The sequence below is a fragment of the Dermochelys coriacea genome, chromosome 2 (genome assembly GCF_009764565.3).
Source record: "Dermochelys coriacea isolate rDerCor1 chromosome 2, rDerCor1.pri.v4, whole genome shotgun sequence".
Taxonomy (NCBI): Eukaryota; Metazoa; Chordata; order Testudines; family Dermochelyidae; genus Dermochelys; species Dermochelys coriacea.
In genome coordinates this window covers 88,892,924-88,904,948 of record NC_050069.1, presented here as the reverse complement: position 1 = coordinate 88,904,948, position 12,025 = coordinate 88,892,924, and the positions used below count along the sequence as shown (strand labels likewise).

The 12,025-nt window shown below is 39.4% G+C and overlaps 1 protein-coding gene across 1 annotated transcript in view; it reads left to right on the top strand.

The window, feature by feature from the left end:
• The window catches only part of LAMA1 (laminin subunit alpha 1), a 156,032-nt gene that overhangs the window by 131,051 nt on the left and 12,956 nt on the right, over positions 1–12,025 (top strand). Inside the window, exons 48-55 of the mRNA XM_038393112.2 lie at positions 247–371; positions 3,355–3,505; positions 4,375–4,519; positions 6,915–7,056; positions 8,871–8,985; positions 9,198–9,368; positions 10,553–10,704; positions 11,413–11,598. Coding sequence (XP_038249040.1) covers positions 247–371; positions 3,355–3,505; positions 4,375–4,519; positions 6,915–7,056; positions 8,871–8,985; positions 9,198–9,368; positions 10,553–10,704; positions 11,413–11,598 — 1,187 coding nt within the window. The remainder of the gene's footprint in view (positions 1–246; positions 372–3,354; positions 3,506–4,374; positions 4,520–6,914; positions 7,057–8,870; positions 8,986–9,197; positions 9,369–10,552; positions 10,705–11,412; positions 11,599–12,025) is intronic.

Below are 12,025 nucleotides of genomic sequence, written 5' to 3'. Positions count from 1 at the left end.
TCATTGTTATCCACGTAATTGAATATAAATGGATCAGGACTTTTCATTTTCTTTTTTACTTATTGCAAAACTCTTCCACAGTGATATAAAGTCTGATTATTAATAATAATGCTAAAACATTTTTTTTTGTTCTTCTGTTCTGATTTTCCCCTAACATGAATTAGAACTGAATGGAGAAGTTTGCTAGAGAAGTTCTAAAATATTTAACGTTAATTTTATTCATTTAATATGTTTCCTTTCTAATAGAAATCTCCTGCTGTTAAGGTGACTCATTTTAAAGGATGCATGGGAGAGGCATCCTTGAATGGAAAATCTATTGGTCTTTGGAACTACATTAAAAGAGAGGGCGCATGCAATGGATGCTTTGGAAGGTAGTGATTTGACTACTGTTTTCCAGAAAAGCATAGAGTGGGAGTGTCTGTATATAGTCATAATCTTTTATATATGTTTGTATGTTAGTTTAAAAAGTGTGGTGAACTCGTGCAAATTGCAGTACTGCATTGATTATTAGAGGAATTTTAAGGTGCATGCCAAATGTAGTTACCACATGGTTTTTCCATTCATGATATGGTTCTACAATTGATCACATGGCTCCACAATTGCCACATATATTTTCACATTGTTTGTGTGTTTTTGTCCATTGAAATTAATGACTACCAATGTACATCTATATTTTTGGAATATTTGGTTTGTCTAATCATTTCAAACAAGGCATATTTATTCCTTCCCAATGAAAGAAAGAGGTCTAAAGCATTATTTTAAAAGTCCACTCCAAATTTGGGGCTATTATATTTATTACCACTCTCACAGTTATTCTGGAAAGGGGTTGTGGACTTGTGATGGGGTGTACAAACTGTACACTGGAGAACAAGGGGTTAAGGAGTAGCTCTGGCCCAGGTGACTCTGCCCTGCTATTCCTGCAAAGCCTGTACAAGCTGGAGGTGAGTTTAAAAAGGAAGCAGAGCCACTTGTTGGGAGGCAGGCAGTGGAAGGAGCAGACCTCTTCTCTGAGCTCTGGGGAAGTATAGCCCAGGAACTCTACAGCCAGAGAGCTGGCATCACCGACCCGACAAAGCCTGCAAAGGAGAGACTGGAGACTGATTGCAAAGGGCAGAAACTTTAATTTGATTCTTTAATTTACCTTGTGGGGAAGAAGAGGACTTAGGTAGAAAGTGATCTAAGAGGACATTCGAGGTGGTGAGCCAAGTGGGATCAGTCAGCTAAGAAATCTGGCATCCAGGGAAGAAAAAGGAAACTCAGGTATACCACACCAACATTCTGAAGGCCTGTAAAGACCAAGACATACTCCTCATAACACCCTATCCACTTGAACTAGGCCCTCAAGCACCAGTGACCCCAGAATCCCAAGCCATAGCAATGGGGGAAGAGTTTCAACCAAAGCAGGAGGCCCAAATACAGAAACTAATTGAATCCTTCCATGCCATATTTTCAACCTTGCCACGTTGAACGGACTCACCTTGTGTATCGTCACATAGCCATTAAACTAGGACAACAGGTCCATGAGAATCCGTGACCACTCCCATGAAAGATGTGGGACACCATGGAAGAGGACATATGACATGTCACCTACAGGCTCTTGAGAGTTCAGGACTCACTCTCAAGATGGCAAACCGGGAAGTTACATACTTCGGTTACACTGTGGGGAGGGGCAAGTTATGAACACTAATTGGCAGAGTACAGGCCTTAGCAGTCTGCCTCATCTTGACAACAAAAAACAGAGACGATGCTTTTTGGACCCAGCAGACTATTATAGACAACTCATACCTGACTTTGTCACAATTGCAGCACCCTTCACAGCCCTCATGAGGGCTACCAGTCCTAAGAAAATCGTTTGGTCAGAGGCCTGCGACAGGGCATTTAGAATTCTAAAAGATTTTCTTTCAGAGTAGCAGCCTTGTTAGTCTGTATTCGCAAAAAGAAAAGGAGGACTTGTGGCACCTTAGAGACTAACAAATTTATTTGAGCATAATGCCACAAGTACTCCTTTTCTTTAAAAGATTTTCTGTGTCAAGAACTGGTACTTTTTCATCCAGACTTTTCCACAAACAGATGCTTCTGATGTAGAACTTGGAGCAGTCCTTTCCTAGGGTGCTGAAGGAGAGGAACCACCAGTCCTCTATATAAGTAGAAAACTATTCCCAGGGGAGGTGGCCTGTTCAGTCATAGAAAAGGAAGCCTGAGCTGAGAAATGGGCGGTAGATGCCCCAAGATACTGTTTGCTGAGAAACCCCTTTTTGTTAGTAACAGACCATGCCTGTCTTTGCTGGTTGAACAACATGAAGAATGCCAACCCCAGAATTATGCAGTTTTTCACGGGAGGGTGGGGACTTGGGGTGCAGAAGACAAGACCTGGGGAAGGGAATGCAATGGGGTATACAAACCCCATGCTGGAAAACAAGGATTTTTTTAACAAGCATTAAGGAATAGTTTTGAGCCCTTTACATTGGAATCCAGCAGGGGAAAACCCTGAATGCTCAAGAGTCCAAACTCCAAGTCCCTGGACTAAGGAGAAAGCCCAGAAGCTGTTGCAGGCACTGAAATACTTCCCCAGTATCAGACTTCCTTTTGTATAACCCCAAAAGGGTGGACTGGAATGTGTGACCTGGCTAGGGAGGGAGCTGAGCCACAAAAGCAGGGACTGACTTCACAAGACAGAATTGTAATAGAAAAGGGATATATTCTGCCATATCCCTAATTCACCAGTAGATAACGCTGGTGGTCAGTGTACCATTTTGCAAGAGTGTTTTCTGCTTACATCTCTAAATGTTTGCATATTTAATAGAGTTGAAATGAAACAGGTTTGGCAACAACTTTTTGTAGAATTTTCCATTTAGAACCAGCAGAGGGTGTTGCATGATTATGTATAAAAATGTGTTTTTTTTAGAATCATTTCAAGGAAAAAAGGATAACAGAATATTTGCTGTAATGTAAATGCAGTTATTCAAGGAATTTGGGAAAATGCATGGTATTCTTTAAGTTTGAGAATCAGAGTGGTAGCAATTAATTATTTCCTTTGAGAACTGTTTTGTTTTTTTTCTTTTATGAAGAGGGGTAAAGACACAGGTTTTTCTATCTTGTGTAAATTCTCCCCCAAAGCTAAACTAGATATTCAGAGATTCAATAATAAAAGTGGCCCTTGGCTGGAATCCTTTAATTATTCATGGCATGCAAGATTCAAGTCTCCTTTTATGGTTTCACTTCCTAATTATGTTGCTAGAGGCTGCCCCAACTGATTTCATTCTCCGAAGTTGCATATGAAATACTGTGTTTGGAAAAATGCAGATCTGTCTTGTGGTATTCAGCATTTCAGCTACTTCTTTTTCATTTTTATAGCCCACAGGATGAAGACACTTCTTTTCATTTTGACGGCAGTGGATATTCAGTTGTGGAGAGGGCCCTCCGCTCCACTGTGACTCAGATAATCATGTTTTTCAGCACCTTCTCACCTAATGGGCTCCTGCTGTATCTTGCTTCTAATGGCACCGTAAGAAAACTGTTGATTAATTTTGTTTACATTGATCAAAATTGTATTTGGAAACTAACCTTGTAAAGGTTTGATTTTCCCCATCTTTCTGCTTCTCTGTCTTGGAACCAGTTACCACCGTGTATTGCGACATGGATATCTTATATGATTTTGACCTCTGAGAATCTCTTAGAAGCAATAGAATTAAAATATAAATATTCTCCGTGGGGTATTAGTCCATGATGATAATCAAAATATGTTAAAAAAGGGTGGTAATCTGAGGAGATATTATCAAGGGGCCCCAAATCAACAAAGGAAATGTATATGTGACATTTATTATTGAAATCTGCCTCAGCAAATGGGGAAACCAATCCTGATGATGGGTCAGACCACCCTTCATAGTGATGGGGTAAAAACAGAAGGAATCCAAACATGGGGATAGCCTTCCAGAGTATTATTACCAGGGATCCTAGTTTTCCCGTGATAAAAAATGCAAAATTATCCGATTAAAAAAAACCTAAAAATCCACATTTTTCTGCGACTGAAATGAAACAGGTCCCTGGGGCTTGGGCTGTCTGCCCCAGATGGCAGTAAAATTCTCTGTAAAAATGCAAATTTTGTGTTTTTCCATGGCAAACAGAGTTCTAGCTTCCCTGATTGTTGCTAACTTAATGTTATTATTATTATTATTTATTATTATTATTACTATTCAAATGGTATTAAAGAGATTAGATTTTCTGAACATAGGAAAAGTAGGTGCCCTGAATACAAAATATTCTGTATACCTTAGTCACTTGCAGTTTTTAATAAGGATATCCCAAGATCTTTGAAGTATTCATCATTACATATGGGTTTTTTTACTCAGTGTATCTGTATATTTTTTTCTGCAGAGAGATTTCCTGTCCCTAGAGCTCATGGATGGCAAAGTTAGATTAACTGTTGATCTTGGTTCAGGACCTCTTATGCTTAAAACTGAAAATCGTTACAATAATGGAACATGGTACAAAATCTCATTCAGTCGGAACAAGAAGCAAGGTAGGACACAGACTGAAAAGTAAAAGTTTATGATTTTACAAATAAGTGTCGGAAATCATTAGGAATGTCACCATTCCATGCCAGTTTTGTCTGGTAATTCCCACTGCACATTCATTCTTTGACAGCCATTTTTGTGGTGCTCTCTTGTTGAAAGTAATGGCAATGCCAGTTAGTTGCATGGCATATGAGCACTCTGATGGGTGAATGAAGCTTGACCTTGATATTATTCCCTTTATTAGTTTTTTTTATGTGTAATGTGTAGGAAGAAAGGAAAACACATTTAAATAGTCTTTAAACTGGAACACGGTTATATTTTTCATAGTCAATTGTTTCCTTCACCGCCTCATTATAAGTGCACAAGAGGAGTCCATAAGGGTTAAGAGCAGATCTTTTTCTCTGACCTATCATTAGCTTTACATCCCATCCCTGTCGTGATTGATATTCATTACTCTGTGCATCGCAGTCCAGCTCTTTGGGTCATAGACCATCATTTTGTTCAGTGTTTCTGCAGCGCTGAGCATAATGGGGTTCTAGTCCATGACTGAACTTCTAGGTGCTACTGAAATAATAATAATAATTAATAATAAAAAAAAATAAAGCTATGGTTTAGGATGGCTAAATGTGCATTGGTGTTTGTAAAGATAAGTGGTACAGTCAGATGGCATACAAGTTAACGAAGGTACTATCCAAGATATTTCTCAGCATGGCCTCTAAATACCTTGGAATCTGGGAACTGTTGAAGTTACAACATGAAGAAGTTAAAGAAGAAGTGAGGAAAGAATATTACAGACAAATAAGAACGGCTCTAAGGATAAAACCCACATAGAAGAATTTAATCCGAATTAATATGTTGTAATTCCAGTAGTACCCTACACTGCTGGAGCAATCCAGTGGAATCCAGAGAAGAAAAAAATTGACATCCAAACAAGAAAGCTCCTAGTGATGCACAGAGTAATGAATATCAGTCAGGAGGTGAATAGGATGTACATCTGATAATATGATGGAGAAAAAGGTTTGCTACAGACAATGAAAAATATAACAGCAAATTAAATGAGGAATCAACCAGAATGAAGATCCTCTGATCGCAATAACAAGCAATGGCTGAAAACATGTGTCCCAGCCCAAGAAAGTGTAAAAGAAAAGAGAAAGCAAATTGCCCAAGAAAATCTTGAAAGATTTACACAGAAATCAGCAAACAGAGAGTGATGAAGAGAGATCGAACCCTTTAATGATCAAAGATTAGCAAACTCCTGGCTTGTAGCAGGCATCACAGTGTGACAGGTATGACAACTTCCTGCAATATGCTGGACAAACCTTACTGAATTAAGTTAAACCTTGTTAAGTTTAAGTATTTTAGGAGCTCACTGTATTAAAAATGTAAATGTTTATGTGTTACTGTTGAATTGTGTGTAACTTGTCTGGGAGACATGATTAATGGGAAGCAGAAGTGTTATGTGCTTCAAAGGATTCTTTTAAACAAAGGGCTAAGACAAGAATGATCTCTGAGTTGAGCAAGCTTCCTAGGAAATACTTGCAAGGAGGGGAATGAAAAAGCCCACATCTGGACTGGATCTTTTGAAGCTTTATTATGGGGAGTGGTCCGTTGTCTCTGAATTACCTATTCCCAGGATCAAAAGGCTCTAACAGCCTAAAGGAGTAACTCCCAGATTCAGGAGGGGGCTTGTTCTGAGCTAACAGCTGATGAACTTGTGACCACAGAAAAATCTCTTGTTGAGTATGAATGGGTTCCCATTTCCTCTCCAGGAAAACCCTTGCTGGTAAATCCTCTGCGTGAATTAATCAGCACACAGGTCCACCAAGATACCTTCACCACATGTGTTTATTGTTTGTCTCTTTCTTAAGCTCCAGGTACAATACAACCATATAGCCTCAGTTATGAGGAGCTCCTTCCTCCCTAAGAGTGGGTGCCCTTGCTGGATTATAAGAGGAAAATGCTTCTGTGGCCCAGAGCAACTGCTTCTGCAGTGGCAGCCTGCTGTTCCTGCAGCTTTGGGCCACTGCTCCTGCTGCAGGGGCTGACCACCAGCCACTGCTCCAGCCCTGCTGCTGCTCCTGGGAAGGGGCTGACAGCTGCTCCAGCCCTGCCGCTGCAGCAGGCTGTAGCTGAAGAAGTCATGAATGGCAGAATCATATCTTTATTTATTATACATAGATACTTTTCTGTTGGTTTCTCCAAAATCTGTTTGTTTTTGGTAAAAGAATTGGCTAGCTTATCTAAAATCTTGAGAGTAAAATAGATTAAACTTTTATAATGAAAAAATGACTCTACATGTACTCATTTCACTTGGGAAATAATTGTACATTTCATTCAAAAATATTGCCACGCTAGAAAATCATGTCTTATTTTGCTGATCTTTACTTCCTTTCTTTGTAGGAGTTTTGGCTGTCATGGATGCATATAATCTTCATTATAAAGAAACCAAGCAAGGAGAATCCCCTGGGGTAGCCTCAGACCTCAATCGCTCAGATAAGGACCCAATTTACATTGGTGGACTGCCAAGATCTAGGGCTGTGAGGTACAGTTAGGGTGACCAAACAGCAAATGTGAAAAATCGGGACGGGGGTGGGGATGTAATAGGAGCCTATAAAAGAAAAAGACCCAAAAATTGGAACTGTCTCTATAAAATCGGGACATCTGGTAACCCTAGGTACAGTGTTCATTCTTCCTTCTGTTTTTTCCCTCTGCTTACGTGTTTGTAAGTATTGGGGAGGATCTTCAGCTTGTGTAAATTTATAGTTCCATTGAAGTTACTAAGTTATGACAGTTTACCCCAGCTGAGGAGCCGGCCATTATTATTATTTATTCTTAACTGTTTTCATCAGTGGATCTCAAAGTGCTTTACAAAGGGAGGTAAACATCATTGTCACCAGAAGGAAAAGGAGTACTTGTGGCACCTTAGAGACTAACAAATTTATTTGAGCATAAGCTTTCGTGAGCTACAGCTCACTTCATCGGATGCATCGGATCGAATGCATCCGATGAAGTGAGCTGTAGCTCACGAAAGCTTATGCTCAAATAAATTTGTTAGTCTCTAAGGTGCCACAAGTACTCCTTTTCTTTTTGCGAATACAGACTAACACGGCTGCTACTCTGAAACCTGTGATCATTGTCACCATTTTACTGATGGGGAAACTGAAGTAGAGAGGTGACATTACCCTCCCCAACCCCAAGTCACAAGCAGACCAAGTCTCCTGGGTCCCAGTCCAGTGCTCTATCCTCTAGACCACACTATCTAATTTGAACCACTAAGTGCCAGGGATCAACTGACCATATACTAGATGTAGTCCATGCTGATGTCTTTATACTTTACTCCTCTTATTTAAATAACAATTGTCATTACTCCAGTGCTGTTTATAATGTTTATGGTTTTAACATACCATATAGATAGAGTAGTGAGAGCCTTGTTTCTTTTTAAAATTGCCAACTTAGTCTGTGTTACTGAAGTGTAAAATCAAATCAAATAAAACCATAGTCTGAATGCATGCAAACTTTATGTAGACACCATGGTTTCCAACTAGTGTTAATGGAAAAAAACCCTGTTCTTCAGCATACATTTTCAAAACTCTTAAAATGGAATTTTTGCAACTCTGTCTCAGTACTTGGACTAGAGGAAGACCAAAAATAAAATATCCCAATAGGAGCCATTTAAAAAAATATTGTGGATGTCTCCAGTTTACAACATATGCTTTCTCTATTACTCACCCACACTGGTCAATTCTTCAAGCTGCCTCAATTCAGCCTGAATATAATGGCTCTAAAGTCTATATCTGATTTTTCCTGCAAATAAGGTAGTTACATTTTTACATGGCATCTCTGTGCCTGGATAATTAGTGCCCACAGCTAAACCCCTAGGAAGCCACAATGAGACCATGCAAGTTAGACCAGGTCTTAGATTGTTCTAACTTGCACCAAACAGCCCTAATAAGAAGGGGTGGGATAGGTGGTGTAGAGCGCCTTTACCTCCTCCCTCACTGAGCTGTGTCATTGCAGCTGAGGATTTACCCCCAAGCTTTGGAAATGAGTCATACTTTGGTTTTGCAGTGCATTGTTGTACATTTGTGTGTTCCAGCTTTTAGTGCTGTCTCCTCTGGATTTGGTAGTTCAGATAAGATTTAATGTATGTTGTGTGGCTACATTTTGGCTCTAGTTTGCTCCCATTAAAAACAATGAGAAAACTAACTCTGATTTCAAAGAGCAGGATCAGCTCTTTAAATCAATCTCTCCTTTTCCTGTTGAATAATGTAACTTTATATTTTCCCCAATAAATCCTAATTTAAATTATTAAACCAGTGTTTTGTTTTCACCATGGAAATTAATTTTTTCTTTCAGGAAAGGGCTTAACAGCAGAACATATGTGGGATGCATTAAGAATCTAGAAATATCCCGCTCTACCTTTGACTTGCTAAAAAACTCATATGGTGTGAGAAAAGGGTGCATACTGGAGGTAGGAAACTGGCAGCTCTCTTAGGTTGTTATAATCTGATTATTGCTGTCAATTAAACAATGAATCAGTGTTTTGTGATGCAATGTAGAGAGTAGAAGTGTATTGTTTTGTTGATAAATTATCAATTAGTCCACTATTGGTATTGTTCTTTCACATTCGACATCTCATAGGGGACAAAAGTTATCAATTATTTCTCTCCTTTTGCAAAACAGCCTATCCGTAGTGTTAGCATCTTGAATGATGGCTACATTGAGTTGCTACCTAAGTCCCTGTCTCCAGAATCAGAACTGATGGTAACTTTTGCTACTAAGAACAGTAGTGGCATCATCTTGGCTGGTCTCAGCAAAGGAATGGAGAAGCGACGACGAAGACAAGCACATCTGGTCAGTACTAACTGCTTTTAAACCTTAAATATTTTTTCACAACTTTGCTTCTTTGTGTCTGATCACCTGCTTAGTTTAAGAATATAAACTGGATAGCAGTGCTCAAAAAAAATCCACTGGGGAGTGAATAGGAAGTTTTTCTCAAGCAAATGACATCGACTCTTTCAGAATGTAAACTTGCATTACAAATTAAAAAAATATATCTAGCCCTGATGGTTGCAAAGAAACATGAGCCAAATATCAGCCAAAGGTAAACAAGTGCAGTGTTGTGTTCTTGAATCTGCAGACGGACAACTCCAGTACCTCTACTGCTGCTCATGGTTTTGCAGAATTGCAGCAGAGTGAAAACTGACCAGAGCATTGTTGATTTTGCTGCTGCTATGTGGACAGGTTGAAACTGAAAAGAATCAAGTCAGTTTCATCCTGCTACTACTTAGAAAAGCTATGAACAGCAACAGAGGCAGGCAGTGGGGAGGAAGACTTAAACACAGAGATTGGGTAGGAAGTAGAGTAGTGAAGGCACCCCGGATATCTGATTGTAGCAGCCAGGAGGTAGGATAGAAGTGTAAGATAATAGACACCCACTCAACTTGCAACATTCAAGAGGCTCTGGAATGAGAGGGAGAACAGAGGAAGAGACAATGCTCCTTTCTCTTTCCAGCAGAAGGTGGTGGTTGTTGTCTTCAAATTTATCGAACAACTGCTATCTGGACGCTGGTGTGAAAGATGGAGCTCCCAAGCAGCGTCCAAGGACAGCATCCCAGCATCGTTTCCTTTAGCACTATCTTATGGGGATATAAAGGGATTGGGTTTTTACCTGAGCTTTTACCATGGACAGGGGGACTCCCAGCTTTCATGTCTCTTTAGTTAGAAGGCTTAGTTCTCTAGCTGTTACCTGTTCTCATTCACTGTCACAGTGTTACAGTGTTTGACTGCAGGGGTCAGTTTGTGTTTTGGTATTTTATTTTTTATTTGTTTCCACTGAAATTTTAAAAATAAACAAAACAAATAAATAAAATAAATGATGGATGTTTTCTTCTGGTTGTGGAGTTTGTCAGAGTTTGTCTATAACACCTAAATTTGGTGGCAGATTTGACCACATTGCCCTTTTAAGTGTTATTTATAGGGTATGAAAGAAAACAAAGTTGCAATAAAAAATTAATTGAATGATTAAATCTCCACAGCCCTTCTTTTCCATCATGCTGATTGATGGTCATCTTGCAGTGCATATTAATGCAGGGGACAGAGCAAGTACTAGAAAAATCATCCTCCAGCCTGCTAATGGAACATACAGTGATGGGCAAGAACATTCTGTTATCCTGATCCGGAATAAGAGGTACATGTGACTGTGAACAGTACCACTTGTTTAATTACTGTATGTCATTTTCAGTTCACCATGTTCCCTGAAGAACTGGCTTAGCTAGCTCATTTCAGTGGAATAATCAGGGTTGTGTGTTTCTGTTGTAAATGAAAGAGTCCTGATTTATATGGTAATTGCATATAGCCACTGATTAAGTTGTGCATGAAAGCTCTCTTGAAAGTTTTAGACAGTCTGGACCACTTGAGTAAAATGTAGTAAATATTGCTAGAAAATGTAGACAGTTAATTGACTATTTATTTGACTAAGAAACATACATGTCCAATTTACTCCTGTAACAGGATTAGTCGTCACATTTCTAAAGCTACTCAACAAATCCATCCTGCTAAATATTAAAATATTATTCAAAGAACCTCTTTAGTTGTAAATGGTTTAGGTGGATTATCAGAAGCACTGAATCTTTAAATAGGCGTGGGAACTAGGGTGTGGTGGGTGCTGCACTTATGTGGGGCTCTGCTCTCAACGCTAGGGGATGGGAGAGGGGTGCAGATGGGGGGGGGACAAGGTAAAAAATTTGGGGACCATTGCTTTACAGTTGTGCTGGCTTTCAGCACCCCCGCTATAAAAAGTGTTCTAGAGCCACTGAATCTTTATTTCTTAGCACATGGCATTCCTGAAGTTGAAATTAAGTTCCTTGTTGAATGATTTTCCACTTCACCCTTTCAGGATGATAACAGTACAAGTGGATGAAAGTAATCCTGCAGAACTGAGACTTGGCTTGTCGGCAGAAATGAGCCCCATGAATATTTCCAACTTCTACGCTGGTGGGGTTCCAGCAGGAGAGGGCATTTCTGGGTTCAAGATGACAGGATCTTTTTATGGCTGTATTAGAAATCTGATCTTTAACATGCAGTAAGTCAGAATGAATGGCAGCACTCTTTTGGAGAATGGAACTGCAGGCCTGTGTATATAAAATATAAACTGTTGCTTTGACTATAAGATCTCCAGGGCATGGACCATATCTCTTTTTTTTGTGTGTGTGTTTGTGTGTGCTGTGGGCAAGCATTCTGCCAGCACTCTGTAATAAACAGTAAAATGCAAAAGAGATTAGTATCAAACTTGCATCAATGAGTATTGCTGGCCACATTTTCAGATATTCAGTCAGCCTCAAAAGTGCCTTTAATCATACAGATACACTGCACAAACCACATAGTTGAGTTCCCAGTGATTTGATTTGCATGCACAAATAAGATAGTTGGCCAAGAAAACTGTTGCATGAACAATGTTGTGTAGAATTAGAGGATACTCTTTAATGATTTTCTCCCACTGTGCTAACCCT